The 26,936-nt window shown below is 50.5% G+C and overlaps 1 protein-coding gene across 9 annotated transcripts in view; it reads left to right on the top strand.

Moving 5' to 3' along the window:
• Positions 1-26,936, top strand: part of JADE2 (jade family PHD finger 2) — a 53,993-nt gene that overhangs the window by 18,605 nt on the left and 8,452 nt on the right. For all 9 annotated transcript variants that reach the window (XM_060636117.3, XM_060636120.3, XM_060636123.3 and 6 more), the window contains 7 exons: positions 6,858-7,015; positions 11,523-11,683; positions 12,344-12,555; positions 13,751-13,918; positions 15,336-15,452; positions 16,698-17,162; positions 25,671-25,788. In XM_060636117.3, the coding sequence (XP_060492100.1) occupies positions 6,858-7,015; positions 11,523-11,683; positions 12,344-12,555; positions 13,751-13,918; positions 15,336-15,452; positions 16,698-17,162; positions 25,671-25,788 (1,399 nt within the window). The remainder of the gene's footprint in view (positions 1-6,857; positions 7,016-11,522; positions 11,684-12,343; positions 12,556-13,750; positions 13,919-15,335; positions 15,453-16,697; positions 17,163-25,670; positions 25,789-26,936) is intronic.

Below are 26,936 nucleotides of genomic sequence, written 5' to 3'. Positions count from 1 at the left end.
TATAGTGCAACAATGATTTCAGGGGTGGATTCCTTAATGCCTGTTACCCATTTAGCCCATCCCCCCTCCCACAACCCAACCAGTAACCCTCAGTTTGTTCTCCATATTTATGAGTCTCTTCTGTTTTGTCCCCCTCCCTGTTTTTATACTATTTTTGCTTCCCTTCCCTTATGTTCATCTGTTTTGTCTCTTAAAGTCCTCATATGAGTGAAGTCATATGATTTTTGTCTTTCTCTGACTAATTTCACTTAGCATAATACCCTCTAGTTCCATCCACGTAGTTGCAGATGGCAAGATGTCGTTCTTTTTGATTGCCGAGTAATACTCCATTGTATATATATATCACATCTTCTTTATCCATTCATGCATCGATGGACATTTGGGCTCTTTCCATACTTTGGCTATTGTTGATAGTGCTGCTATAAACATGGGGGTGCATGTGTCCCTTCGACACAGCACACCTGTATCCCGTGGATAAATGCCTAGTAGTGCAATTGCTGGGTCATAGGGTACTTCTATTTTTAGTTTTTTGAGGAACCTCCACACTGTTTTCCAGAGTGGCTGCACCAGCTTGCATTCCCAAAGAAAAAGTTCTTAAAAGAAGAAATATCTGGCTGGTTCCTTGGCAGTATTGCAGTGATTAAAGTACAATGCAGGCCTCAAATGAGTGGTTTACTTCTTTGAGTCTCAGTTTTCTCTGTCTGTAAAATGGGGGTAATATGAATTAGGTGAGGTTAAGCATGTGTGTGTGTGTGTGTGTGTGTGTGTGTGTGTGTGTGTGTGTGTGTATGTGTATGTATATATCACGTACAAAAAGCATTTAGCATGCACCTTGTTTTAACAGGACAATGACTTTTCAACATAAGCTATTGTTTCTAAAGAGATGAAGTGCTCAGAAAAAGCAATTGTGATTTAAAATGAGGTATTTGGAGGGTGCCTGGGTGGCTCAGTCAGTTAAGCATCCAACTTCACCTCAGGTCATGATCTCGCAGTCCATGAGTTTGAACCCTGTGTCAGGCTCTGTGCTGACAGTTCAGAGCCTGGAGCCTGCTTTGGATTCTGTCTCCCTCTCTCTCTGTCCTTCCCCTGCTTGCATTCTCTCTCTCTCTCTCTCTCTCTCTCTCTCTCTCTCTCTCTCTCCCCCTCAAATAAACAAACATTAAATAAATAAACAGACAAAACGAGGTATTTGGTGGTAATTTCACTTGGCTTTTTCAAGACAGACCCTCCATTTTGGGGGAGATTAGGAGGAGGGTGCCACTCCTACCTTTACTCCTAATGTGGGCAGAGGTCAAGGAGAGGCAGGCACTCTTGGCCAAAGCTGTTTTCATTGGCTTTGGGACAGTGACCAAGACCAGTTCCTAAAGTCTACCTGGAGGGACCTTTCAGTTCAGCCCCCTGCCTCCACTCTCCCTACTAGGCAGGACAGGAAGCTTCAGAGTTTAATCATACTTAGACAAATCCTGGGGTTCATTCATTCATTCATTCATTTGTTGTAAACCATTTCTTTTTCATTTTCTTTTTCTTGTTTTTTTTTTTTTGAGAGAGAGAGGGGGCAAATGAGTGAGGGTGGAGTGAGAGAGAGAGAGAGAAGTGGGGCTCACCCAGTGCAGGGCTTGAGCTTGCAAACTGTGATTTCATGTCCTGAGCCAAAGTCAGATGCTTAACTGGCTGAGCCATCCAGGTGCCCTGTTGTACCCCATTTCTTGAGTACCTGGTGCATGCCAGGCACTGTGCCGTAGAGAGGCACCATGATAAACCAGACACATGCAGTCTCTGCTTTTCTCAGCTTAATTACTAGAGGAGATGGACATTAAACAAATTATTACACAAATAATCATATATTATAATTATGACAAGTGCTGGAACCTTTCCTTAAGTAACTGAACTTCCTCTTGGTGTCTCTTGGTCTGAAATACTCTCTGATACAATAATTCCCCCTTGAGAAAAGGAAACAGGCCAAGGTCCCAGGATGAAATATTCAAATAACATCCACAAGTCTTGTGATCACATACGAAATACGAGAGCTCTGTGCATAGCATAGTGAAAGTTGCCTGTTGTCACTGTCTTTGCTTCAGGAGGTCGTACCAGACTCCACTGATGGTTTCTGGCAGAGTCTGTTTGGGGTTCTTCCTGGGGAAGTAGGTGTGGAAAACCAGACAGATGGCTCAGTGGCTGTAGTCTTCAGTCTCAGGAAAAGGAAATGGAGTTCAAGGCCATGTGCATTGTTGCAAGATCTGGGGAGAACACGGTCTTCGGCTCCCTCCAGAGCCATGTTGGCACTTTGGCATTCAGACTGGTTATTAAACATTCTTCATACTGTTTGAAGTTTTAGACCTTTAACCATTCTTCATACTGTTTGAAGAAGCTACAATTAACATCTCCCAGGCAGCTCAGAACTTGGTTGCTAGGCAGCAGACCTTTAAAGACAATTTGTCATTTTCTGCCATAAGAGAAAAAATAGTAAACATTCACATTCTTGGAAAATTGCTGTTTTCCAACTTCCAACTTTCTCGCCATGACAAGGCCTCCAGTTCATCAGCGTCCATTTTATTCTTTATTTAGTTTTCATAAATAATTCAAAGGCATTTTAGGAGAGTAATTGAGCTTCTTTCAATCCTGTTTAGAACAAAAAGGATGTTTGGGTGATAGTTGGGTTGCCATATTTGTGGGCAGGTTTTATATAAATGCACAGAGGCTCCTTTGGAAGGTACAGAGTACCAAGGTGCCCAGCTTATATGTAGCCTTGGGCAGTAACCCAAGAAAGTGGTGGTAGATTCGTGAAAGGCTTTTGAGTCATTCAGCCTTTGTTGGCACCTCACATGTGCTAGGCCCTATGTACACTGTTGGGCCCCAGCCTGTGACCCAGCTGGACCTCACTGAACTCACTTCCTTCATGTGGGGGCTATGGAGTAGGAAACCAGGGGATTCCAATACAGGACCTGTGGGAGTTCACAGGAAGCCCAGAACCCAGCCTGGGATCCGGGAAGGTTTCCCAGAGCACATGTGGACCCGTCTGAGACCTCCAAGATGAAACAGGCCAGCCCCACTTTGGCAAGAGACAAGAGCGTCCCAGCAGGGTCCTCCCATGTGCCAAGAGTGAAAAGTGCTCAGGAGACTGAAGTGTATTTGTGTGGCCACAGGGCCTGGTAGGCCCTACAGCTCAGCCTGAGGGAACAGTGGAAGGCCATTCAAGGGCTTGGAGTTTGCAAAGGCCACCATCTAATTTACATAGTCCAGCGTTTGGGGAAGCTATCTGATTTGGCTTCTGTGCAGGCAATGAGCAAGTGGCCAGAAGGGGCAGAGGGGCTGTGGGGGGAGTGTTGGGTGGCTCATGGGCTAGGATCCTGTGCCACTTGCAGCATATAGGACCTTGTGTAGGTTATTTAACTAACTTTAGTTTCAGAATAGGGATGATGGTAGCATCTACCTCACAGAGTTAGTGTAAGGACTCAAATTAATTGAAGAACTGCCTTTAGACTGGTGCTGAATACCCAGTGCTCCTTAAGTGCTGGCTGCTACTATTAGGATATTGCTCCCCTGCCTGAATTTCCATCAGTCCCCTGCCCAAAAGGACCACTGTGTCCAGTCTGCCACCTGCTACCTAAGTGACCTAGGATGAAACTTGGAACTGTCTTGGGGCTAGTCCCTCTCTCTTTCTCTCTCTCTCTCTCTCTCTCCCCCTTTCTCCCTCCCTCCTGAATCTCTGATCCAGTCGAGCCTGGGATCCCTTCCTGCAGAGTTCCAGTGCCACTCCTGTTCCTACCTCAGGGCCACCTCTCCCCTGCTGGTGTGGCTTGACATTCTGGCTTCCCAGACTCCAGCTTGGGTAGTGTGCTGGTCCTTAGGCTTTGAGCCCTGCTTGGGGATTTCAACTCTGCATATATCCGTGAGGTATCTCACCCTGTTAGTGCGTGTTCAAAAAGCTCTGCCAAGGGGCGCCTGGGTGGCTCAGTCGGTTATGCGTCCGACTTCAGCTCAGGTCACGATCTTGCGGTCCGTGAGTTCGAGCCCCACGTAGGGCTCTGGGCTGATGGCTCAGAGCCTGGAGCCTGCTTCTGATTCTGTGTCTCCCTCTCTCTCTCTGCCCCTCCCCCGTTCGTGCTCTGTCTCTCTCTGTCTCAAAAATAAAAAACGTTAAAAAAAAAAAAAAAGCTCTGCCAAGGAGCCAGCTGGGGGTCTCAGACTCCTCAGATAATTCCCCAGAGAGGGCCATTCATTCATTCTTTCATTCATTCATTTCATCACTATTTACTAAACACCTGCTAGGTGGCAGTCTTTATGCCAGGCACTGAGAACATAGCAGAACACAGGACTGCTTTGGCAGGGGAGATGGCAACAAACAAACCACAGGAGCACACCAGTTAATTGTGGGGGTGTTAAGTGCTGGGACAAGAGGCAGGATAACAGGGTGGAACATGGCTCTGTGGGGCAGTTGGTGCTCCCTGAGTCAAGGTTATCAGGGAAAGGAATCCTGAAAGAGATGATGCTTATACTATAGCACAGGATGAGAGAACTGCAAAAGGTTTCAGGCTTACCCGTGCCTTTTTGGAGGGGCACTTAGTGACTGTAGTGAAGGGTTGATTTCTGGAGCAAGGTGATACGCCCTCTGGGTGGGAGGCTCCCCATGGCATTGGAGTGACAGGGCTTCGACCTATACCACTTGGCTTACCTGGATCAGGAGAATTTGGAGGCAGTGACGAGCTGACTATGGATTCCATTCACCCCACCAGGTCCTGTCCTGGGGCCCAGAGGGGAATAGCCCAGCTCCAGCCCTGCTGGGCTCGTAAGAGGCCTTAGCTGGGAAAGACCCAAGCCAGCAAAGGGGGACTTGTGAAGGACAGACAGCACAGAAGCACCCACTGCCTGAGTTTGTGTTCTTGTATCAGCTGCCTTACTGCTTGCTAATAAGATATGCAAATTATCAGGGCTGTGAAATCTTCCCCACATTTCATCTTCTGCTTAATTAGCATTTAATCGTAATCTCGTTTTAATTTTTTCACACTGGCACCCTAATTAAATGTTAGGGTGTTAGTCTTAACAATTAAATTATATTGGCAAATAGAGTCTTCAAGAAACTTGACCTTTTTCAAGCCAGGGCGCTCTCTAGCTAGATGCAAATGTTAATTAGATTTCTGGACGATGTTGCCTCGAGCCCCCTTGGTGCACCCATTTCAGTTGTTTTCTTGCTGTTGTGGCCCTAGATTCAAATGAGACACACACAGCCAAGTGATTTGGGCCCCTGGCAGGCAGAGGTTGCCACTGAACGGGTTGGTCATGAACCCCTGGAAGGCCAGTGATGCTGGTTTTTCTGGGGAGTGTTTGGTTTGGAATTTGGTCAGAGGCCTAGAAAACTCATTGAAGTGGTTTCTCAATTTGTGATTCTGATTTGATAATCACTGGGAAAGTTGGTGCCTAAGCAAGTCACATAGTGTCTGGAGCTGCCACCAGGTCCTGCAATATCCCTTTGTGGGAGGCCACAGTGAGGTCAGGCAACTGGACAAGAGAGGCATTGCTGGTGTCAGCTGGGGCTGGGCTTGGAGATTGTTCCAGGGTGGAAGGCAGGGAATCGGAGTTGGGTGGGTGGGCAACAGACAGAACGTTGGGAAAAGCGGATTCCCCCTGAGTTCCCTGTAGCCCAGAAGAAAACCAGAGCATGAGGGTGCAGACATTCATGGCCTGGTCCTGAGAAGTTTTGGATGGGCTTGACTAAGAAGGAATGCAACCTTCTCTTCTTCTTACTCTGTCACACACAGAGGATGGTACTTTGTTGCCCCGGCTGAGCAGGAAACGCAGTGTCCTTGTTCTTGAGGGACGTTGGAGTCCCTGGCTCATGGGAAGCTATTCTCTGAGCTGCCCCTGGGGATTGGCCTCTCCCTCAGCTACTTATGTAAGATTCTGATATTTGCCTGGGGTTGGTGCCCTGTACTTCTTCACACCTCCATTTGAGCCTGTGGTTGCAGTACTAACATAATTTTAAGTTTTTATTTATTGATTTTGAGAGAGAGAGAGAGAGAGAGATTGAGGACATGACCAGGGGAAGGGCAAAGAGAGAGAATCCCAAGCAGGTTCCATGCCGTCAGTTCAGGGTCTTGTACTCAGTACCATGAGATCATGGTCAGACACCTAACTGACTGAGCCACCCAGGCGTGCCTCCACCCCCAGCTTTTTTAAGTTTTTATTTATTTATTAAAAAAATTTTTTTTTAATGTTTATTACTTTTGAGAGAGAGGGACAGAGCAGGGGAGGGCCAGAGAGAAAGGGAGACACAGAAACTCAAACAGGTTCCAGGCTCTAGCTGTCAGCACAGAGCCTGACACGGGGTTTGAATTCACAAATCATGAGATCATGACCAGAGCTGAAGTCGGCCGCTTAACTGAGGCACCCAGGCACCCATTTATTTATTTATTTATTTAGAGATTGAGGACATGAGCAATGGAGCGTAATTTTAAACCTCCAGTAGAAATTCCCCAAGCAGTCACTTAATGGCAGTATTGCATTCACAGAAGCCTTCCTACCATCTGATTTTTCCCTTAGGTTTTTGGCCTTTCTCAGCAAGTTTTTCCTCTTTCCTGAGTTCCACTCCCATCCATCATTCAAACTCTGTTCTTTAACAGATCAGAACACAGGTGAATTCCGTTCAGCACATTTATTGAACATCTCTGTGCAGAGCCCTGTGCTGAGTTCAGGGAAGGTGTGTTAATGTAATTATTGCTTTTGTGTTGGCTTCTTACTTTGAAGTAAAGTGGGGCAGTGCGGCGCGGACAGAAAGCCCACTGGAGTTGCATTTGCCTTTTCCTGCCCTGGCTGTGGAGCAGACCACCCTGAGGCACTCTTTCCACTCCTGCTCCTGACAGGTGTTCCGGACAGACTTGATCACAGCCATGAAGATTCCAGATTCCTGCCAGCTCAGCCCGGATGACTACTACATCCTGGCCGACCCATGGCGACAAGAATGGGAGAAGGGTGTGCAGGTGCCGGCTGGAGCAGAGGCCATTCCAGAGCCTGTGGTGAGGTAAGTTGGGCAGCCCAGGCTGGGAGACCCTAGACAGGGGAGGCTGGGACAAGGGACCTTTGTAGCCTGTCTCTGTTCTTAGATTCTTTGGTCCCACAAACCATTGAAAATTTCCAGAAATACTGGAAGTTTGCCTTTGAGGCTGAGGGCCCGGACTTGGGCTCAGCTCTGGAGCCAGATGGCTTAGGTTCAAATTGCCACTCACATTCAGTCTGACATTGGGACAGAAACATAACCTCCCTGGGCCTTGGTCTCCTTGTCTGTGAAATGGGAATGCCGATGGTACATCTACCCCCTATGGTGGTTGAGATGACATAGGGAAACGACACCTGGAAGACATTTGGCATGGGACCTGGCTCACACAAGCACTCAGTAAAAACAGGCCATGAGTTGTCTTCACATCAGTCCCAACTGGGTCCCACAAGCAGGTCTTATCTGGGAAATCTCCAGGCTTTTAAATAGTCTTTAAGTCAGGAATAAGCCATGCTCTTGACTTGTTAACTCCTTTTTGAGAGTTCTAAGTGGGAGGGAGTTGAATGCTGACACACAGCAGATGCTCCGGAAGCAGTTACTTCCGGAATCCCAGGAGGATTCCCTGCCAGGGCAAGGTAGGAGCTAGGTCAGGGTATATCCTCTCCAGGCTTTGTAGCCTTCAGGTCTGTGGATCACAGAGACCTGTGGTGCCTCATGACTGTGGCCTTGCCTCCAGCAACAGAGGTCAGCCAAGTGATGCTTTCTGCATGCTACAAAACCCTCTAAGTCATGTCTCTGGGTAGAGGGACCTGATGTCCTGACCTCCCCGGCCCACCAGCACTCTTGGCCTTGGCAGCCCCATGGCTCTCACTTAGGCCCATTTTGACCAGGCCTGGGGCAAAGATTCCAGCCCTGACCTCCCTTGACATTGGCACTGTTGCTTTCCAGTAGCCACACCTCTGAGTGCCAGCCTGGTGCCAGACCTGTGCTGGACATGGAATTACAGAGGCAGATAAGACTCTGAACGCTGCTTATGTGCTCTGTGAGGACTGGGGGCTGGGCAGGGCTCATCCTGTGGCTGCTGAGGGCTGAGTGCTGGGCCCTCTGACAGTCAGGGGAGCTCTAGTATTCTCTGGAAGGGAGAATATGTGGGATTTGGAGAGGAAATGTATTCTCCACATCCCCTCCCCAGGGCCAGAAATGTGGATTAAGCTCCTAGCCAGTTTGACACCTTTACATCTGCAGACTGTGCAGACTGAAGAACTACCACTAACCTATTTGAACTAGTTTTCTCCTCTGTAAAATGGGCCCGATAACAGTAGCTGCCTAATGGTGTGGCAGGGATGAAATGAGAATACACATGGCAAGGGCCCAGGGCAGTAAAGGGGAGGGGCAGGCCACCAGCTGGGCCGAGAGGGGATTCCTGATTAGGCTTGGCCCAGCTGTCTGTCCTCCCTCCTCGATGTCAATGTCAGGTGGTTCCAGAAACATCCAATGGCCTGGGTAATTAATTGCAGATGCTTCCATACCAGTAGCTTGGCTTCTGTCTGCCTGCATGGTGCTTTATCTGTTGACATCAAGAGGAGAGCACGTGTTCAGACTGCTCTGGCTTTTCTAGGTGCATTCCCTGCATATGCTCAGCTGCTCTAAGCTGACAGGAGCCAGGCACTCCCCTCCTGTCTGTGCTCTTTGGAGAGGATAGACTAGAGGTAGGGAGGGGCTGTTTCCTTTGCAAAGTCTTCCCTATCTCCCTCCAGCCCAGTCCCGCCATCTTCCAGGGCACCTCCCATTGCAAGGCCCTTATCTGGAAGCCAGCACAGCAACCACCATGGTCAGAACTATTAACAGCAGTGCTTCCTGAGGATTCACTGTGCTGAGCCTGCTATGTTCATCTTCTCATTTAATTACCATATCAGCCCTATAAAGTACATCTTACTGTCCCCATTTAATAGATGAGGAAGTTGGGAAATTCTGGGGAATTCCCTGTATGACCGCCAGGGCCTAGTGGGCTGGGCCAGGAAGTCACAAGCCAAGGGAACAAGCACTGGGTTGCCCCTGTGAGGCCCAGAGAGAGGCTGTGCCCCCATCACGCTGTCATGCTGGCTTTCATTGCTCTTTCCCCACTGCTACCCCAGCCCCCTCTGTCTCCCTTTTTGTCCATTCTTCCCTGGCCCTTTGGCAGGTCTGCCTACCTCATGGTCTGAAATTTATGTGGGTAATGAGAACCTGTCTCAGCCCCTGATCATGAATTGAGTGATGGCCTGTGCTGCTCCCTCATTGTGTCCAGAAGATTCAACCTAGGGCAAAACCAGCCTCTGGTGTAGGTATAGGCTTTTGAAGTAGAGACCCTCCCCCAGATTCCAGCCCAGGCCATCTGCCTTCTTCAGCTGATCTGTGTCCTGCTAGCTAACAGTCGAGACTGAGACCTTGGCTTAGGGTCAGGTGATCCCCAGCTGGTAGAGATAGCTTCTTCCATAGCCAGAGCCAGAAGAGGTGTAACACTTGAGGATGAGATCCCCAGGAAACACAGGAAATGCCTTTTCTGGTGTGAGCCCCTTAACCCTAGATTCTCAGAGAAAGAAAGGAACTTTCTGACTGAGAACACAGGTGTCGGTAGTTACACCAGTAGGTAGTAGGGCACTCTAAGGTTATATCCAAAACCTCATTGAGCATACGCTGGGGACACAAAGTAGCATCAAGACAAAATTAGTCTATGTTTTTAAAAAGTATTAATTCCAGTAAGATCTTTGTGAGGAAAAGCGGGATTTTATAGTACTAAGAGTATCAGTATTACATCTATTTGGAATGACCTATTTTACAGGGGGGGCTGGATGGAGTCACCATTAGTCATTACCTGAGGCCTTCCTTAATATGGGCCTCTCGTGTGGGAAAAGGTGGCACCAAGCACTTTCCCTTTCTCCTTACTCCCCTCAACCTTCTCTGAGCCTCCTTCCAGGTCTGGAGGCCATTTTCGCCTGTCTCCTTCATCCTTCCTGCCCCTCTGGCTGACACCTGGGGCATGTCCTGGAGCCCAGGAATCCTCCCCATAGCTCAGCCATGTCCCTGTGCCATCCTGCCCTCCCTTCCCATGTCTGCGCTGAGTACAACCCCTGGCAGCCCTGCCTTCGACCCCAGGAGGCTCCTTGGGCAAGTAAGGGCCTCTCAGCCCCTGGGAGGGCTGGCCAGATGGAAGCCAGGCTCCACAGCAATAACCATGGCAACCCGTGGAGGGTGGGAAGAGCTGGCATTTTGAACTGGCATCAGGAACTGAGGGGCAGCACACAGCTGAGCCAAGAGGGGGAACTATGCCCTCCCCAGATAAAAAGCCCTCCAGTTCCATCTCAGAAGGAGCAAAGTGATATCTAGAGGTCTTAAAATACACACTCACACACCTGTAGTGCTTACTGTGTGTCAGGCACTGTTTTAAGAGCTTTCCACATATTCATCCATTTAGTTCTTATCAACCATAGAAAGTAGAGTACTGTTATTATTAGCTTATTTTTTTGGATGAGGTCACTGGTCACAGACAGGTTGGGCAGCTTGCCCAGATTACACAGTAAGTGGTAGATCGGGGGGCTCCTGGCTGGCTCAGTCGGTAGAGCATGCGACTCTTGATCTTAGGGTTGTGAGTTCTAGCCCCACGTTGGGGGTAGAGTTTACTTAAAAAACATAGTGTATCAGGACTTTGGGTCCACATTTTGCAGCCAGGACCCTTCAAATGTAGCTGCCTCAGGGAGAGCCATGACCCAAGGGAGGGCTGCCCTGGAGTATGATTCTGGGACTGTAGTAGGCCCATCCTTACTTATATCCAGGGGAGGAGGCCTCCATCTCGCAGTGGGGGAGGGGATACCATGGTGAGAGACTGACTGCTCAGGTTATGTCATATTTGAGAGAATGATAAGGTATGTGGGAGACACTGTCTTCTGGGAGTGTAGACCCTTTATGTGGAAAGGGCCACCATGAGCTACAGCAGTGTACCCAGGTAAGGCTCCTTCTCACCCTAGAGGAGACCCGGCCTCACTTTCCCCTGTGGGGACATGGGGATAATCTTGGCCTCTCCCTAGCCTTGAGGGGTATGCTGAAGGACCTGAAGCCCCACTCGCTCTTTACCCCTTGTCCCACAGTGGCCAGCACTGGGCATTGCCCAGTGAGAGCACATAGGCTGACTCCTATAGGCCCAGGCGGGGCAGATCTAGATTATGGAGCTTTAGCTAAGGCCCAGATGCCTTCATGAGAGGACCAGTAGAGTGCTCTGGGCAGAATGGATGTTTATGGGATGTGCAGGACAATAGGTCAGCACCCACTCCCCACCCACACTCTGCCCTTTGGTCTGCTCTCCTGCTTACCCGTAGTGCTTTGAGTCTCTGCAGGGTGGGCAGGCAAGAAGAGGTAGTATAAGGAAGTAGCATCAAAAAATCACACTTGTCCAGCAGCTCCTCATCTGGGCTGGTCGACTCACTGGAGGCTGCCAGACCCAGTAAGGCTGGCAGGCTGAGGATCCCTCCCCTCATAATACCCTCTCTTGATTTCCTAGGATTCTCCCGCCGCTGGAAGGCCCCCCTACCCAGGTGTCCCCTAGCAGCTCTGAACTTGGCGAGGGCTCCCAGCCTGATTGGCCTGGGGGCAGCCGCTATGACCTGGACGAGATTGATGCCTATTGGCTGGAGCTTATCAACTCGGAGCTCAAGGAGATGGGTAGGTGACCTGCCAGGCTAAGAGTGGGATCGGGGCAGGTCAGGCAGAGTTTTCTTCTGAATGCCACCCTCAGAAAGGTAGTGGGCACAACTGGGCTTTGGCACTGCATAGACAGGAGAAAGTCCCCGCTGTATTACTGATTGGAGAAGTTATTTGGTGTGTCTGTGCCTCATTTTCTGTAGCTGTCAGGTGAGTGCACTAATAGCATGCAATTTCCAGAGTTGTTGAGAATATTGTTAGTAAGCCTGACTATTATACGAAGAGTAAGTGAACACATTAATGAGTCTAGGATGATAAATGAGGCTGAGGACACTTGATATGGGCCACTACTATCTCCTAGGAAGGTTTCCCTGAGCCCCCTGCCATACACACAATTCAAGCAGTGGATTCCGCATGCACACAGCTGTACCCCAGAGATACTTCTGTGTTATCTGCATGTACACGTGTATGTGGTCACAAGCAGGGTGTCTAAAGTCAGAACACCATAACCAGCCCCAGGGGTCTTTGAGATTGAATGGTCCAGCCCATTCTGTTTCCAGATGTTGGAGCCCACGACAGTGGGTGCATTTTCCCAAGTCACACAGTAAGTGGGTGGAGACCCATCCACACGTCTGCCCTGATAGACCAGGCTCCTAACACCCTCCCCTGCTGTCCTCACAGAGAGGCCAGAGCTGGATGAGCTGACGCTAGAGCGTGTGCTGGAAGAGTTGGAAACCCAGTGCCACCAGAATATGGCACGGGCCATTGAGACACAGGAGGGGTTGGGCATTGAGTATGATGAGGACGTCGTCTGTGATGTGTGCCGTTCTCCTGAGGGCGAAGATGGCAACGAGATGGTCTTCTGTGACAAATGCAATGTCTGTGTGCACCAGGTGGGCATCCTCTCAATCGTTCTCCCCCATGCTGCTTGGCCAGGCTGCTGCCTGGAACTGGTCATTCTCGCTGTAGGAATGCAGTAGCACTGTGGGCGTAGGCCCCTGAGAAGGGCAAGGGAGGAGAAGGGAACGGAATGAGTGCCCCATGGCTCAGTCCTGTCAGCCAGACTGGAGTGAATGTCCACTGGGTTCTCTTTCCATCCTTTTCCTGTGGGCCTCCATCAAATCCCCTCACTGAACACCCTACCCCCTGCCTCTGTGCCCCTCTTCCTCTGCTCCTCACCGTCCTGAACTTCTAAACAGGCAGCACCGTGCAGTGATGGAGAGCAAAGCCTGCAGCCAGGGTTCCTGATTTCAAATTGTGGCTCTGCCCTTTACAAACTATGTGACTTTGGGTAATTTCTTAATCTCTCTGGACCTCTATTTTCTCAGCTACAGATAAAAGTAATTTCTTGTGATGACTAAGATACTTCTAACGAGCTATTTGCTGAGAACAGTATAGTACGAGCTATAAGTATTTATCATTATTGATGTTATAAATCAGGAGTTGCCTGACATGCCCCCCTCTTGATCTTGGGCCCCAAAGCTCCCAGGTGTGGGGTGTTTCTGGGCTTTGTTTATAGAAGACTTGACTGGAACCCAGTGGATCCACTCTAGCACACACACGTACACACACACACGCACACACACATCTCCTTATCCACCGGTTCTGAAATATTTCCTAGGGAGCTCAGAGGGGCTTCATCACTTGTCTGTGTACCCCCCATTCATTCTTATCCTTATACCCAGTAGCTCTTAGATCCATAAGCCCTAGGCATGACCAGGAGGAGCCCCCTTCACAAATCTCTATGAAAAAAAGTAGAAAGCTCTGGGCCTTGTCCTCAGGTATCATAACATACCCAAATGTATGTTCAACTTGCAGGAGTTCATAGACACTTCTGAAATCCATCACTCACTATGAATCTCTGGCCAAAGTGACTTTCCTCCCAACAGAGGGCAGAGCTGAGCCCTTCCACAGAGGACTGGCATCTTTGCCTTAGAATCCTTCTGGAGGCCTCCTTACCAGAGCCTACTAGCAGTGTGGCCCTGTAGCTTCTAGCTCGGGCTGGGGCTGAGACCATTTGCAGCTGAACCCTGACCAGACGCAGATGGCCATTGCATCTAACTTGTGACCACTCTGCTCTCTTCCCAGGCATGCTACGGGATCCTCAAGGTGCCCACGGGCAGCTGGCTGTGCCGGACATGTGCCCTGGGTGTCCAGCCAAAGTGCCTGCTCTGCCCCAAGCGAGGAGGAGCCTTGAAGCCCACCAGGAGCGGGACCAAGTGGGTGCATGTCAGCTGCGCTCTGTGGATTCCTGAGGTGAGCAGACAGGGGGATGGGGCAGCCCTGGATAAGAGGGTCTGCTACCAGAACTCTGGTAGCAGAGCACTGGGAAAGAAGGCCACAGGTTTGCATAAAAAAGGGATATCTCACGTGGCACCTGAGAAGAACTGGGGCAGCGACCCACAGAGAGCTTTGCCTGTGGACTTGGACAGAACTCAGGTGGTAGTTTCTATGGGTAAATGGGATTATGGACACTGGGGGATCCAGGTGGTAGGTCTGAGAGCTGGGCAGATGCCGGACCACGGAGTAGAGGTGAAAGCATGTTGTGGGTCCTTCCAAATCCAGGCAGTGGTTCCAACCAGTGTCATACCCCCTGTTTAAAACAAAAATAAGCCAGCTGACCTAAAAGGAAATCAGGCAATCAGGCAGAGAGCTTATTAGAAGTGGATAGCTAACTGGCTGGGATGGAGGGGTCAGCCTGGGTCTGAGTCTGGGTGGAGGGGGACTGTGGGCAACAGGCTTTGCCCACTCTGAGTTAGAAGCCCTGGGCTCCTGGAAGGTCATGCTGTTTTATTTGAAATATGAAATGCTGACATTCACCAGAGTTTCTGACCCAGCCCTGCTGTGTCCCCGGACTCAGACTGAAGCCCCACTCTGATGCTGCCTTTGCCTGGAAGCAAGCCAGGTGGCCCTGTCAGCAGATGCCTCTCCCCTTCGCGGGCTTCTGGTCTGAATGTTCTTGCAGGGACCCACATTGTGGGCTTCTGTGGTGATAGTGGTTGTGTTGACAGTGGTATCTTTCTCCCAGATCAACATCTTGAAAGCTGGGACTACCTCTGAGTGTACCCTGGGCTGGGCACAGCGGAGACAGGCAGAACCAACAAGGATTTCTCCCCACCGTGGGGGCCCTTTGGTTTAGGACCTCTGGACAGGAGCCCTTCCTCTATCTTCAGACATGGGCAGTAGGGAGGCCAATGCACCCTCTGGGTCTAAGAGGTGGGCTGTGCCCAGAAGACTTAGGCGTGGTTGTTGGTTTCTCCCCATAGGAGGGATAGGAAGAGCTAAATAAAGGCACATCCCTATTGGCCAGGAGAGCTCTGGAAGCCCCCAAGAAGAAATGCTGCTTTGGGGTATTTACTTGTTGCCCAGAAACATAAATTAAATAAATACATGTTATAATAAGTAATCTTTGTGCACGCACACACACATACACAGTTACACAGACTGCTGTGCACTCTCATACACAGTCACAGTTTAAGACTAGTCACAGGTGAGGAAACACCAACACACTCAGTGGTCAGCCTGGGATAGTCATGAAGGTCTTGTGATTCAGGGGCTCTCCCATTGCCCTGTGCACACACTCCCTGGTTTCAGCAGACACCTCCCATTTGGGGGATCCCTAGAGGCAGGCTGGGGATGAGAGGCCTGATGGAGCTCCCTGTGTCCTGCCTAGGTCAGCATCGGGTGCCCTGAGAAGATGGAGCCCATCACCAAGATCTCACATATCCCAGCCAGTCGCTGGGCTCTGTCGTGCAGCCTTTGCAAGGAGTGCACAGGCACCTGCATCCAGGTACGTGGCCCGTTCACCTGCTGTCGCCCAGGAGGTCTCCTGCATATACCATCTGCGTAGAGGGGTGCTTCTGGGACCCTCTGGAAAACACACAGCTGCCACCACCCCCACCCTACTCCCATAGTGCTATAGACAGAACCACTGATAGGCCATGGAGGCCTGGGACTGGAGCCAGACTCAGAACCTCACCTGAGAGGCATTCCTCCATCCCCAGTCCCTCTGGGCATGGGGTAGAGTGCAGAAGCAAAGGCTCACCACATCACTGCATTGCCGAAGGATTCTGGCTTTCCCCAAGAGCGACTGTCTTTGGGGTTAATAAATACAATGACCTCACATCTGACATCAAACATGTGGGAGGGGTAGGAAACACTTTTCGTCCAGCTGAGCTAATAGGCTCTCCCCAAACAGGACAGGGCTGCACCAGTCTTTCCACAGCATTGGTTCCCACATTCTGGTGTGCGTCAGTAATACCTGGAGAGCTTGTTAAAACACGCATTTCTGGGCCTATCCCCAGAGGTCCTGTTTCAATAGATCAAGAATGGGCTGAGAATTTGCTTTTCCAGCAAGTTCCCAGGTGACCCGATGCTGCTGGTCTATAGATTGGAAAGTGGGGGTCATCTTTTGTCCTTCTTTCTCTAGCAACAGTTGTCATTGCAAACACTAGATGTGCTTCAAAATGACTTGTGAGTGCGACATAAGTGGTCGTTAATAGTTGGGTGGGGTATTCCTGAAACATTTATCAGTTGATCACAGCCATCATCCAAGGCTGTGAGGGAGGAGCAGTCCCTGAGTCGGCCCTAGCTGCCTAGACAAGAGAAGGAAGGGGTTCCTGTCCAGCACCTCTTCCCAGAGGACAAAGGAGGGACATGACTCCCCATCTTAGATGATGTTGCAGAAAGGAGGCAGTGACCCGCCACCAGCCTTTCTTTTGATGCCTCTTGTTCCAAAGTCATTTTGCCCACATAGTTATGCAGCTTAATCCCCAAAGGATTGTCAAATCACCTGACCATTTCCCCAGGATATATGGTGCTGAAACCCATTTCCTCTCAAGCTCCCCCAGAGTTCCCCCTTCCCACATACCACAGCTCCTTCCATACCCACAGGATGTTGGGGGTCCATGCCATTTTATATAGGGTCTCACCAGCATCCTGGGTTCTCAGTGGAACCCTGGAGAGTGGCCTACATCCTTCTTCCTTCCTACCAGGGCTCCCCTCATGCCTGACATTTCCCCTCCTCTCCCTCTAGTGCTCCATGCCTTCCTGTGTCACAGCATTTCACGTCACATGCGCCTTTGACCATGGCCTGGAAATGCGGACTATATTAGCGGACAATGACGAGGTCAAGTTCAAGTCATTCTGCCAGGAGCACAGTGACGGGGGCCCTCGGGGTGAGCCCACTTCTGATCCCGCGGAGCCCAGCTCAGCTGGTGAGGACCTGGAGAAGGTGACCCTACGCAAACAGCGGCTGCAGCAGCTAGAGGAAGACTTCTACGAGCTGGTGGAGCCCGCTGAGGTGGCTGAGCGGCTGGAGCTAGCTGAGGCACTGGTTGACTTTATCTACCAGTACTGGAAACTGAAGAGGAAAGCCAACGCCAATCAGCCACTGCTGACCCCCAAGACTGACGAGGTGGACAACCTGGCCCAGCAGGAGCAGGACGTCCTATACCGCCGCCTGAAGCTCTTCACACACCTACGACAGGACTTGGAGAGGGTGAGTCCCCCTGTCACTTTTCCACCTTCTGGCCTGTCTGGTGGGCATCCTAGGAGGTCTTTCCACCCCATGTACACTGCCCTACAGCAGCCATGGCTCTCCAACTCCAAATGGTGATGTCTGGCCAAGTGGCTGAGGGCTTCCAGTTCCCTGACAAGGTGGGGGTAACTTATACTATGCAGAACAGGGAAGCCTCTAGCCCTTGGATCTCTGAGCCCTTCTTGTCCCAACCCTTTTATGGGCCTGAATGGTAGGGGCCCTGCTGTGTTCCTGAGGCTCTAGGGCATCAGACCTGGGGCACAACCCAGGCTTCGAGCTTCTGTTGGTCTCTGTCCCCATTTGTAGCCTGTTCCCAACACATGAACTTCAGCCTGGAATCAGGCAGGGGAGAAACTGGGAATTGCAGCAAGTTGTATCAGCCCACCAGGCATGTTCTGGACCAGGGCAAGGAAAACAGGTATTAACGTGGGGCGTGGGGGCATATGGGTGGGCTGGAGACACAGTCAGCCTGTGTGGAGTAGAAGGATGAAGCTGAGTGGGTGGACCAAAGTGTGTGTGGAAGCTGCAGGATGTTTTAAGCAGGGACTGTCCCTCTGGCTGCAACTTCCAGTCACTGGGTCTACGGTGGATGGGTTGGCTGAAACTACCCCCAGCTGTGTACTAAGGAGATCGGTGGTCTTGGCTTGGTCCAAGGTGGTAGTTCTGGGAGCAGAGTAAGATGAGGAGACCCCATGGCTTTGGGGTGAGCTGTGGTGGTTAAGGGATAGTGAGAGTTGCTTTCTGCCTGGAGCATGGGAGCCCCCAAAAGGTTCCATTCCCTCCTACTACCCCAGAAGAAAAGATGAGGAGATTACACCTTCCACGGAGAATACGCTTGAACTTGACTTTACTTTCCCACTGTGTTTACTCCAACGCATAAAGTACTACCACCAAGTTGGAGGCAATCTAAAGATGAAACCAGATATTCTCTGAACCCCAGGTGCTGTTTTAGGGACATTCAGTTCTGGGGTTCGAGAGCACATGGGATCATGTCATAATGTCTTTCATGCATGAGCACAGACACATGTCTGTCCTTTCCCCAGTCCTTGTAAGGAAACAATCCTGAGTGAAAGCTTTGAGGGGGATTTGTATGACCCGAGGCAGCTGTTTTTCTTATGTCCATCTCGTTGGCAAGTCTGTAAAATGGGTAGAACAACTTCGCAGATGTTGTGCCGTGTTGAAGGGAACCTGAGGTGAAGCCTCTGAAACTGGACCTGGCTTCCCCAATCTCCTTCAGCCTTACTCCTCTGCCCTGAGGCCTGGTCAGGGGGAAGTGACCCCGATGGCCTGAGAGGGAACCTTACCGCCTGGCAGCCAGCCTGCCACCAGATCAGAAGGGGGAGGTGGAGAGTGGGGACACCAGATGTCCCTGGCTCCAGCCAGGGCAGAGAACAAGGCCATCTACATTGCAGCCTCTACTTCCTGGGCAGCCCAGCCTCCTGTGTCATGTGGCAGTGGCATCAGGTACATTTGGACATCGAGTACTTTCAGAGACCAAAGCTGCATCCAGAGTTGTCCTCAGGGCACCTCTGAGTCTGCAGGCTCCAGGCCTCCAGTGCAAACACCCTGCTTTTACTCCTGCTGTTCTCCAAAAGACCCCTCAAGTCTGACCTACCCGGTCCTGCTGGTCAGCCCACTGGCTCCGCCTGGACAATGCAGGGAGGCCAGGGGGCAGGGTTACTTATTTAATCATTATCTTGAAAGTAGAGGCAAAGTAGATTCTCCTGGCCCTAATGAGCAGATGAAGAAACTAGGGCTCTCGAAAATGAATGACAGAAATATTAGAGGAATGTGTGTTTTCTAGGGTTTGAGTTGAATTTGGGCTTGGATGGGGGATGGGGTTTGTCACCAGGAGAGATGTTGGCTTAACCTCCTATTCTGTACATTTCCTGAGCAAAAGCATCCCCCACCCTCTTGCCTTCATTGTCAGCTGGTACAAATGTGGCTAAGGGGCCAAGGTCAAGGGCTAGGATGCCAGCAACTTCCCAGGCAACCAGAGCTGACATGCAGAGAGGCCTCTGGTGGGACTCTCCACAGTCAGGTGTGAACCAACCCACTCTTCCTCCAGGAAGAGGAGACAGGGCCGACTTTGAAGGGGTGCCAGCTGAGAGTGAGGCAAGGGCGTGTGCAGCCCTGGTAAGCTGTGGAGAGTCAGAGAGCCCTGTGCCAGCTTGATCCCCTCCAGGTCTAGCCTCAGGGCCTTTCAGAGCCGCGTTGGTGGCTTGCTTGAGTGAACAGGGCTGAGAGCTCTGCCACAGGGGAGGCTTTCTGCAGAGACCCATGACTGTTGGTGGCCTGGTCGTGGCCCAGTGCCAACGGCCAAGAGTATCCAGCCTCTGACTGGGCACCAGGCCAGCTTGGGCTGGATTCATCAGGGAGTCAAAGTCGGGGTTGAGACTGATGCCTTGGGCAGTTGTGGGTTTGCATTCAGTTCCAGCATTTCCCGGCTCTGTGCCTTCTGAGTTTCAGTTTCCTTTCTGTAAAATGGGAATAAGGAGCCAGCTGACCTTGGAGTCACAATGGTGGTGGGAGCACAGTGACCTCTGCTGTTCATCGTGGTTATTGTTGCTGTTCTGGCTCTTAGAAGAGTGGGCTGCTTGCATAGAGGGGCTCCGTGGAGGACTGAAAGCGTGAGCCCAGTGCTAGGACCTGGGAATGAAACGGTATCTTCCCTGATCGACGTGTCCCCCCGAGGCCAGGCAAGAGGTTTGCTGAGAGAGCAGAAGGCAGGGCCACTCTGCTGCCACTAGCCTGAAGTCCCACTTTATGGTCAGCCTTTATGTGTTTTCCTTAAACTTCAGCCGCCGGCCTTGGCCCCAGCAGGCAGCTCAGGAAGGCATGGCCACTGCTGTCTCCCAGAGTTATTCACAGCTGACAAAAAAATTGCGGTGCCGATGAGCAGCCTGTCAAACGCCGACTGGTGTCCCCTAGCAACCGTGCTGGCAGTTCGGGCTGTGCAGGGCCTCTGTGCCTGTGGCTCTGGATCCAGTTACTAGGAGTTTACTCAAGAGCATGACCCGGCCTGGGAGGGTGGGGGCAGCTCTCAGACATCTGCCCCCCTCCCTGAGGAGGGACATGTGGGATCTTCTCAAGGCCCTATTTCTTCTACCAAGGAGAAGACCTTGCCCTCCCCATACTTGCCACCCACCTGCTTCCTTGTCAGGTTGGTCATACCCCATTTACTCTGTCCTCAGTGCCCAGATCATGTTCTTCTTGGCCTCCCACCAAAGCCTACCTTGTCCAAGGCAGCCTTGGCTTCCAGAATTCTGGCTCCTCAGCCCCCATAGCTCCCATATCTAGAATGTTTCCAACCCATTAGTGTCTGCATCTCACTGAAACCTAGTCACCACCTCAGAGTGCTCCCTCATCAGTAACCCTGTATCCTCAAATCCCCCTTCCTACTCAGCCTTCTGTTTCCCTGCTCAGTACCACCTCCAGGCTCCCCACTCTTCACTGTCCCTGTTTTCTTCACCCCCACCCCATGTGGCATTATTAGCTCACTGCCTGTGCCCTTATCCCTGTGTGAAGACCACATACCTGGCAGAGCCTTACCTGGTAGGAATCCTATAGTGGTGAGTGGATAAACCCCACCAAGGTTCCTGTCAGCCAGCCTTGTTCTGGGACATTCTAGACTCCCCAGCCTATCACCTGTCTGCACCCTGGCTCCACCTCCCTCAAGGCTCCCCCTTCTGGGCCCTCAGTCTTACCTCCTGTTCATCAGACCAGACCCCTCCAGCTTCTCACCTGTAAAGCCCTCCCTATCGATTTTCTGCCCTTTTTCCCCCATTCCCCCTTCCCCCAACACACACCCTGTAGCAAGGGAGTCGGCCTTCCCTTCATGCCTGCTCAGTCTCCCAGATTTGAATCTGTTTCACCTTCTGCCATCTCCAAAAGCACATCCTCCTTTCATGTGTCCTTCCAGGCATGGGACCCTCTGCCCTAACCCCCATCTGTCCCTTCCTGTCTTCCCTCACTGCTTCCCACTCCGGCCAGGCTCCTGCCACCACCATCTACTAGGGCCACCAACAGCTTCCCATCACCTACATCCAGTGGCCACTTCTCCATCCTCATCCTCTCCCTTCTCAGCAGTGGTTACCACAGTCAGACATGCCTTTGGTATTGAAATATGTTTTGTGTGGATGCTTTGACCAGAACCCCCCTTAATACCCTCCCGTTCTCTGCTCTCTGAGTGCTCCCTGTCCCCGGTGATCATCAGTTCACCACACTCAGTCTGACCTCTCAGTGGTCTGCTCCACAGCTCTGCTCCCCATCAGGAGGCTGGTCCAGCCCACACTCCCTTCTGAACTCCAGCCTCTCGTGCCCAACAGGCCCATAGGTCCAAGCCTGCCCCCCACAATCTCCCTAGTCTCCACAAATGCCCAACACTAGTCCAGTCTAGCTCAGGATAACTGGCTGGGAGCACTCCCTGGCCCTCCACCCTCCTCACCCACATTCAGGCTCACTCTGTAAAACTTACTGATAACAAAACAATTTCCTCAAAATGTAAAGCCTGCTTTTATTACCAATCTGTAGTTTGGGGGGACTTTGCTACTTGATTCATCTTTTTTTACTCTGATTTTTTTTTAATGTTTAGTTATTTTTGAGAGACAGAGAGCACATGTGCAAGAGGGGGCAGAGAGAGAAAGGGACAGAGGATCTCAAGTGGTCTCTGAGCTGTTAGCACAGAGCCGGATGTGAGGCCCAAACTACAAACCATGAGGTCATGACCTGAGCTGAAGTCGGACGCTCAACCAACTGAGCCCCCTGGCACCCCACTCTGATTTTTTTAAAGAGAACTTCCTATGTTTATAATCAGAAAAAACAATAATGACAAGTGTCAGGAACCTAATAGCCTGGATGAACTTCTAAGGTGATATTAATACTTCGTCCCCAAAAGCCATCACAGAAGTGGAACTCCACAACATTCAGTAACATGTAGCTATGTAACCAACAGTCTTGAGAGAAATTAGAGAAGTCATCGATGTTCCCACCTCACCCTGGAACCAAGGGGTCACATCATGACCAGTGTACCAACCACAGAAGGTGGGTATTGTTGGGATTCTCACAGAAAGAAGCATTCCTGTCTTCCCTAGCAGGAATCTCCAGATGGTACTGATTGTGTCATGCATCTTATCAGGAAAAACATGGAGCATTTACCTGCAATATATTGTACTTTTCATGCCTCATTCATATCTACAACTGTATATCATGAAACAAACATAGTCAAAATTTCTAATTGGATCAAAAAATATACCAGTACTTGCTTTAATATTTCCTTCCTGTGCCGTAATGAACTATCTAAGTCAGTAGCCTATGCAGCTCGCTTTGGAGGCCCCTGGCCTAGGGCAGTAATTCTCAGATTATATAGTGCTGTATAAAATCTGTTTGAGGACACAACCACCAGAGACTTTCACACTCCCCCAAGCCTGGAAATTTGTGTTTCTAACCAGCCACCCAAGGGATCTTGATGCCAGTAATTCATTTGGGTTTGCCGTGAGAAACCTTTTTGTAAAGTTTCAGATGAAAGAACAAAAAATAAATAAAATAAAAATCTGTATTTTAATAGAAAGTGATGAAGTAAGTAGTGGTTTCTTTGAAGGGGACGTCTGCACCTCTAAAGCTCATGTCATTGTTAAGGATTAACGTTAGAGTAAGTTCGATGGTGGAATGTTTGGGAAATTTTTTAAAAGCTGGACTTTGAAAAAAAAAAGCTGGACTTTGAACTGTTTTTAGGTTTGATATATTGACTGGTTTGTTTTGAGGCCTTCAAAGTCATGAGTCTGTCTACCTCTCTTCACCTCCATGGTCCCCATGCACACGAAGCCATGTGACTCCTAGGAGGGAAGCAGACCAGGTTTCAGGGAGAATAATGCTGAGCTGCTTGGATGCAGTGGACAGGGAAGGCCTTCTGGAGGTTCCTTTTTTTTTTTTTTAATTTTTTTTGGGGAGAGAGAGAGAGAGAGAGAGAGAGAGAGACAGAGTGCTAGCAGGGGAGGGGCAGAGAGAGAGGCAGACACAGAATTTGAGGCAGGCTCCAGGCTCAGAGCTGTCAGCACAGAGCCTGACACAGGGCTTGAACTCACGAATGGTGAGATCAGACCTGAGCCGAAGTCGGATGCTTAACCTACTGAGCCACCCAGGTGCCATAAAATATGTTTTCTTACAGTTCTAGAGACCAGAAATCCAAGATCAAGATGTTGGCAATGTTGATTCTGTCTAGAGACTCTGAGGGAGGATCTGTTCCAAGCCTCTCTCCTGGCTTCTGATTGCCAGCAACCCTTAGCATTTCTTGACTTGTAGACCCATGATTCCATCTCTGTCTCTGTTGTTACATACCATTCTCTCTATATGTGTCTTCACATGGCCTTTTATGAGGACACCAGTCATTGGATTTAGGGCTCATTAATATGTGGTATGACCTCATCATAATTGATTATATCTGAGGTTCCAGGTAGACAAAATTTGGCAGGAGGCACTGTTCAACCCAGGAGGGAAACCAGTGGAAGTGTTAACAGGGGGAGGATTTACATTTCAAGAAGATGATCTGGGATAGCAGAGAGGCCAGAATGCCTACTTGTCCAGATGGAGCCAATGCAGGTGACCAGGAAATGGAGGGAGCTGATGGGAAAGAGTTATGTTCATCAGGGACTGATGGGGTGGCTCTGGGGGTGATTGAGGAAGAGCTGGATCCTGAAGGGTGATGCCAGGGTCTCAGCATTTCTGCCTCACCCCACCTTACCCCCAGCTGCCCTTGGCCTAGCATTGTAGACACAGGGACTTGCTCTGCCTCTCCCCTGCCTGGCCTTACTCTGGATCTTCATCCCCAGCTGATGCACTTCTGTGTGATCAACATCCACTCATCCTGTCCCTTTGTCCAGGAAGCCTTCTCGCCACCCCCAGGTCTGGGTCAGGGCTGCCTGCTCCTGTCAGTACTTGCTCTGCATCTCTCTGCCCTGCTGGGCAGCAAGCCCTCAGAAAAAAGGGACCTGATGGCATTGCCCACTGCTGAGCCAGGGTGAACACCATGTGAGTTCCCAGAGCTGAAGCTGGTGCTTAGAGATGTGTGATTATGAGGACCTCCTGAGGAAGTCCAGGATTTGAGAGGAAGCAAGGGCTCTTAGGCTGGGGCCAGGCAGCTGCCCCTTTGGGGAGGTGTTCGCCTTGAATGGCCATGTCCATGGTCTAGGCTGGGTACACACATTCTAAGGGTGGAATGCTCCTTAGAGTCCGTACAGAGCCTGGAGCCAACATTCTGAGATATCCTTCACCACTGAGCTCAGGAAAGAAGGGAGGACATCCATGTCCACAGAGAGGTGTGATCACAGCTACCCCCAGGCCAAGAGAAATGGAAGTCATGATAACAGGCAGAGGCTCTGGAACCCATAGGTCTCCCCCAGGCAACTCAAGGTCATGCAGCCTGAACTCAGCTTTGAAGATGGAACCCATCTGCAGACGGAAGTACTGGCCTCAGCTGCACAGACCCTGGTGGGACCCAGAATTCCAGCGCACAGCTTCTGTCCATCTGTCCCTGCTTTGGAGGCTTCAACCTGAGCTAAAGACCATGGTGGAACAAGGAAATGTCTTGAGGGAGGGCCCCAGAAGTGTGATATACTCTGAGAGCAGCTGTGAGGGGATGGCACACTGGGGAAAGGCACCAGGTGGATGGGGAGCAACATGACCCATCCTTCAGGTGCTTCCAGAACAGCTGCAGAGTGAGCTTAAGCAAACCGGTCTCCAAGGGACTAGACTCTCTTCCTAGCTGCCCTTAAGCAGTCAGAGAGGCCCCTGCCTTTCCCCCTGAGAACTTCTGTCTCAGGCTGAGTGAACATAGCCATGTGGAGGGGCCTTGGCCAGAGCAGACATGGGCTTGGCTCAGGTCTTAGTGCAGCAAGTGGACATGGCACACTCAGCCCCAGGGGTCAGAGACTGCCTGAATACTCAAAGCTGCTCTGCTGGAGTTCTCTCTTCTCTGCACCATGGCCATTTGTGTCTCAGGATAGAAGTTTGCCTTGTCATGGTGTTTTTGGCTGAGGAATATCTTTGATGGACAAGAGTCCTTGGACAGGAGGCAGAGGGATGGAATTGGTAACCTTACAAGGCCCCACTGAGCCTTGGGGCACTGTGTAGGTAGGGGGAGGGCAGCCACAGGGGCAGCATGGCAGAGTGAGCCAGGAAGTTCATGCCTAGAGAAGGCAGGTAGAGTCACCAGCCTGAGCTAACTGGATGCTCTCCCTGCCTGCTCTGGCCCAGGCCCAGTGGGAGCCGCAGGATCAAGGCTGTGCTTGGCCTGTGTTTTGGACCAGAGAACTGTGGCTCAGGGCTGAGGACACACTCAGGGCTTGGGAATTGATTCCTAGATGTCCCAGGCAGGTTAGGCAGCAGTGCCCCCCCCAACCCTCGCCCCAGGGCTGGGAGGTCAGGTGTGGCTGCCCATGAGTAAAGTGGAAAACCTCTCTCTTGTCTCCTCAGGTTAGAAATCTGTGCTACATGGTAACAAGGCGTGAGAGAACGAAACACACCATCTGCAAACTCCAGGAACAGATATTCCACCTGCAGATGAAACTGATTGAACAGGACCTGTGTCGAGGTAGGCATCTTCCCTGCCCCCCGCCAGCCACCGCTCAGCATGCACACTCTCAATGGGCCAGGTCCCAAGGAGGGTTTGTGTATTCAGGTCCTAGTGGGGGCCACTGGCCCATACACAGACCTTCCAGAACCAATTAAGTAGGCCAAGATGGGACCTACTAGGGCCTCAGTTGTATGTTGGTTGGCAAGGAGCCAGAGATGGGAATGTGGGCATCAGGCCTCTCCTGAGGAGGCTTTCTCGTCCACTGGGGATACGTAGGTAGTTCCAGGGCCATAGTGGTGCAGGAGTAGATTGCACGTGCACAGTAGCTCTAAGCTGGTGTTGGGACAGGAAGGGGCCAGAAGCTAGAGAGCTTCCCTGAACCCCTGTGTGGCTTCATGTTGATCCTGAATCAGGCAGCTGCTCCAGAGATGGAAGAGGACCTCTGTGTTCTTTCTCTCTGACCTCATCTGATAAAATTTGGATGCCTACTAGCAGTTCTTTTTGTCTGTTTTCTTCTTTTTTTTTTAATTTTATCTTTTATTTTTTAACATTTACAACAGTGATTTCAGAAGTAGATTCCTTAGTGCCCCTTACCCATTTAGCCCATCCCCCCTCCCACAACCCCTCCAGTAACCCTCAGTTTGTTCTCCATATTTATGAGTCTCTTCTGTTTTGTCTCCCTCCCTGTTTTTATACTATATTTGCTTCCCTTCCCTTATGTTCATCTGTTTTGTCTCTTAAAGTCCTCATATGAGTGAAGTCATATGATCTTTGTCTTTCTCTGACTGACTAATTTCACTTAACATAATACCCTCCAGTTCCACATAGTTGCAAATGGCAAGATGTCTTTCTTTTGATTACCAAGTAATACTCCATTGTATAGATATACCACATCTTCTTTATCCATTCATCCATCGATGGACATTTGGGCTCTTTCCATACTTTTACTATTGTTGTTAGTGCTGCTATAAACAAGGGGGAGCATGTGTCCCTTTGAAACAGCACACCTGTATCCCGTGGATAAATGCCTAGTAGTGCAATTACTGGGTCGTAGGGTAGTCCTATTTTTAATTTTTTGACGAACTCCATACTGTTTTCCAGAGTGGCTGCACCAACTCGCATTGCCACCAACAATGCAAAAGAGATCCTCTTTCTCCACATCCTCG

This window comes from Panthera onca, chromosome A1 (assembly GCF_046562875.1).
Source record: "Panthera onca isolate mPanOnc1 chromosome A1, mPanOnc1 haplotype 2, whole genome shotgun sequence".
Lineage (NCBI taxonomy): Eukaryota > Metazoa > Chordata > Mammalia > Carnivora > Felidae > Panthera > Panthera onca.
Note: the sequence above shows the minus strand (reverse complement) of the source record. Positions and strands in the feature narration are given on the sequence as shown.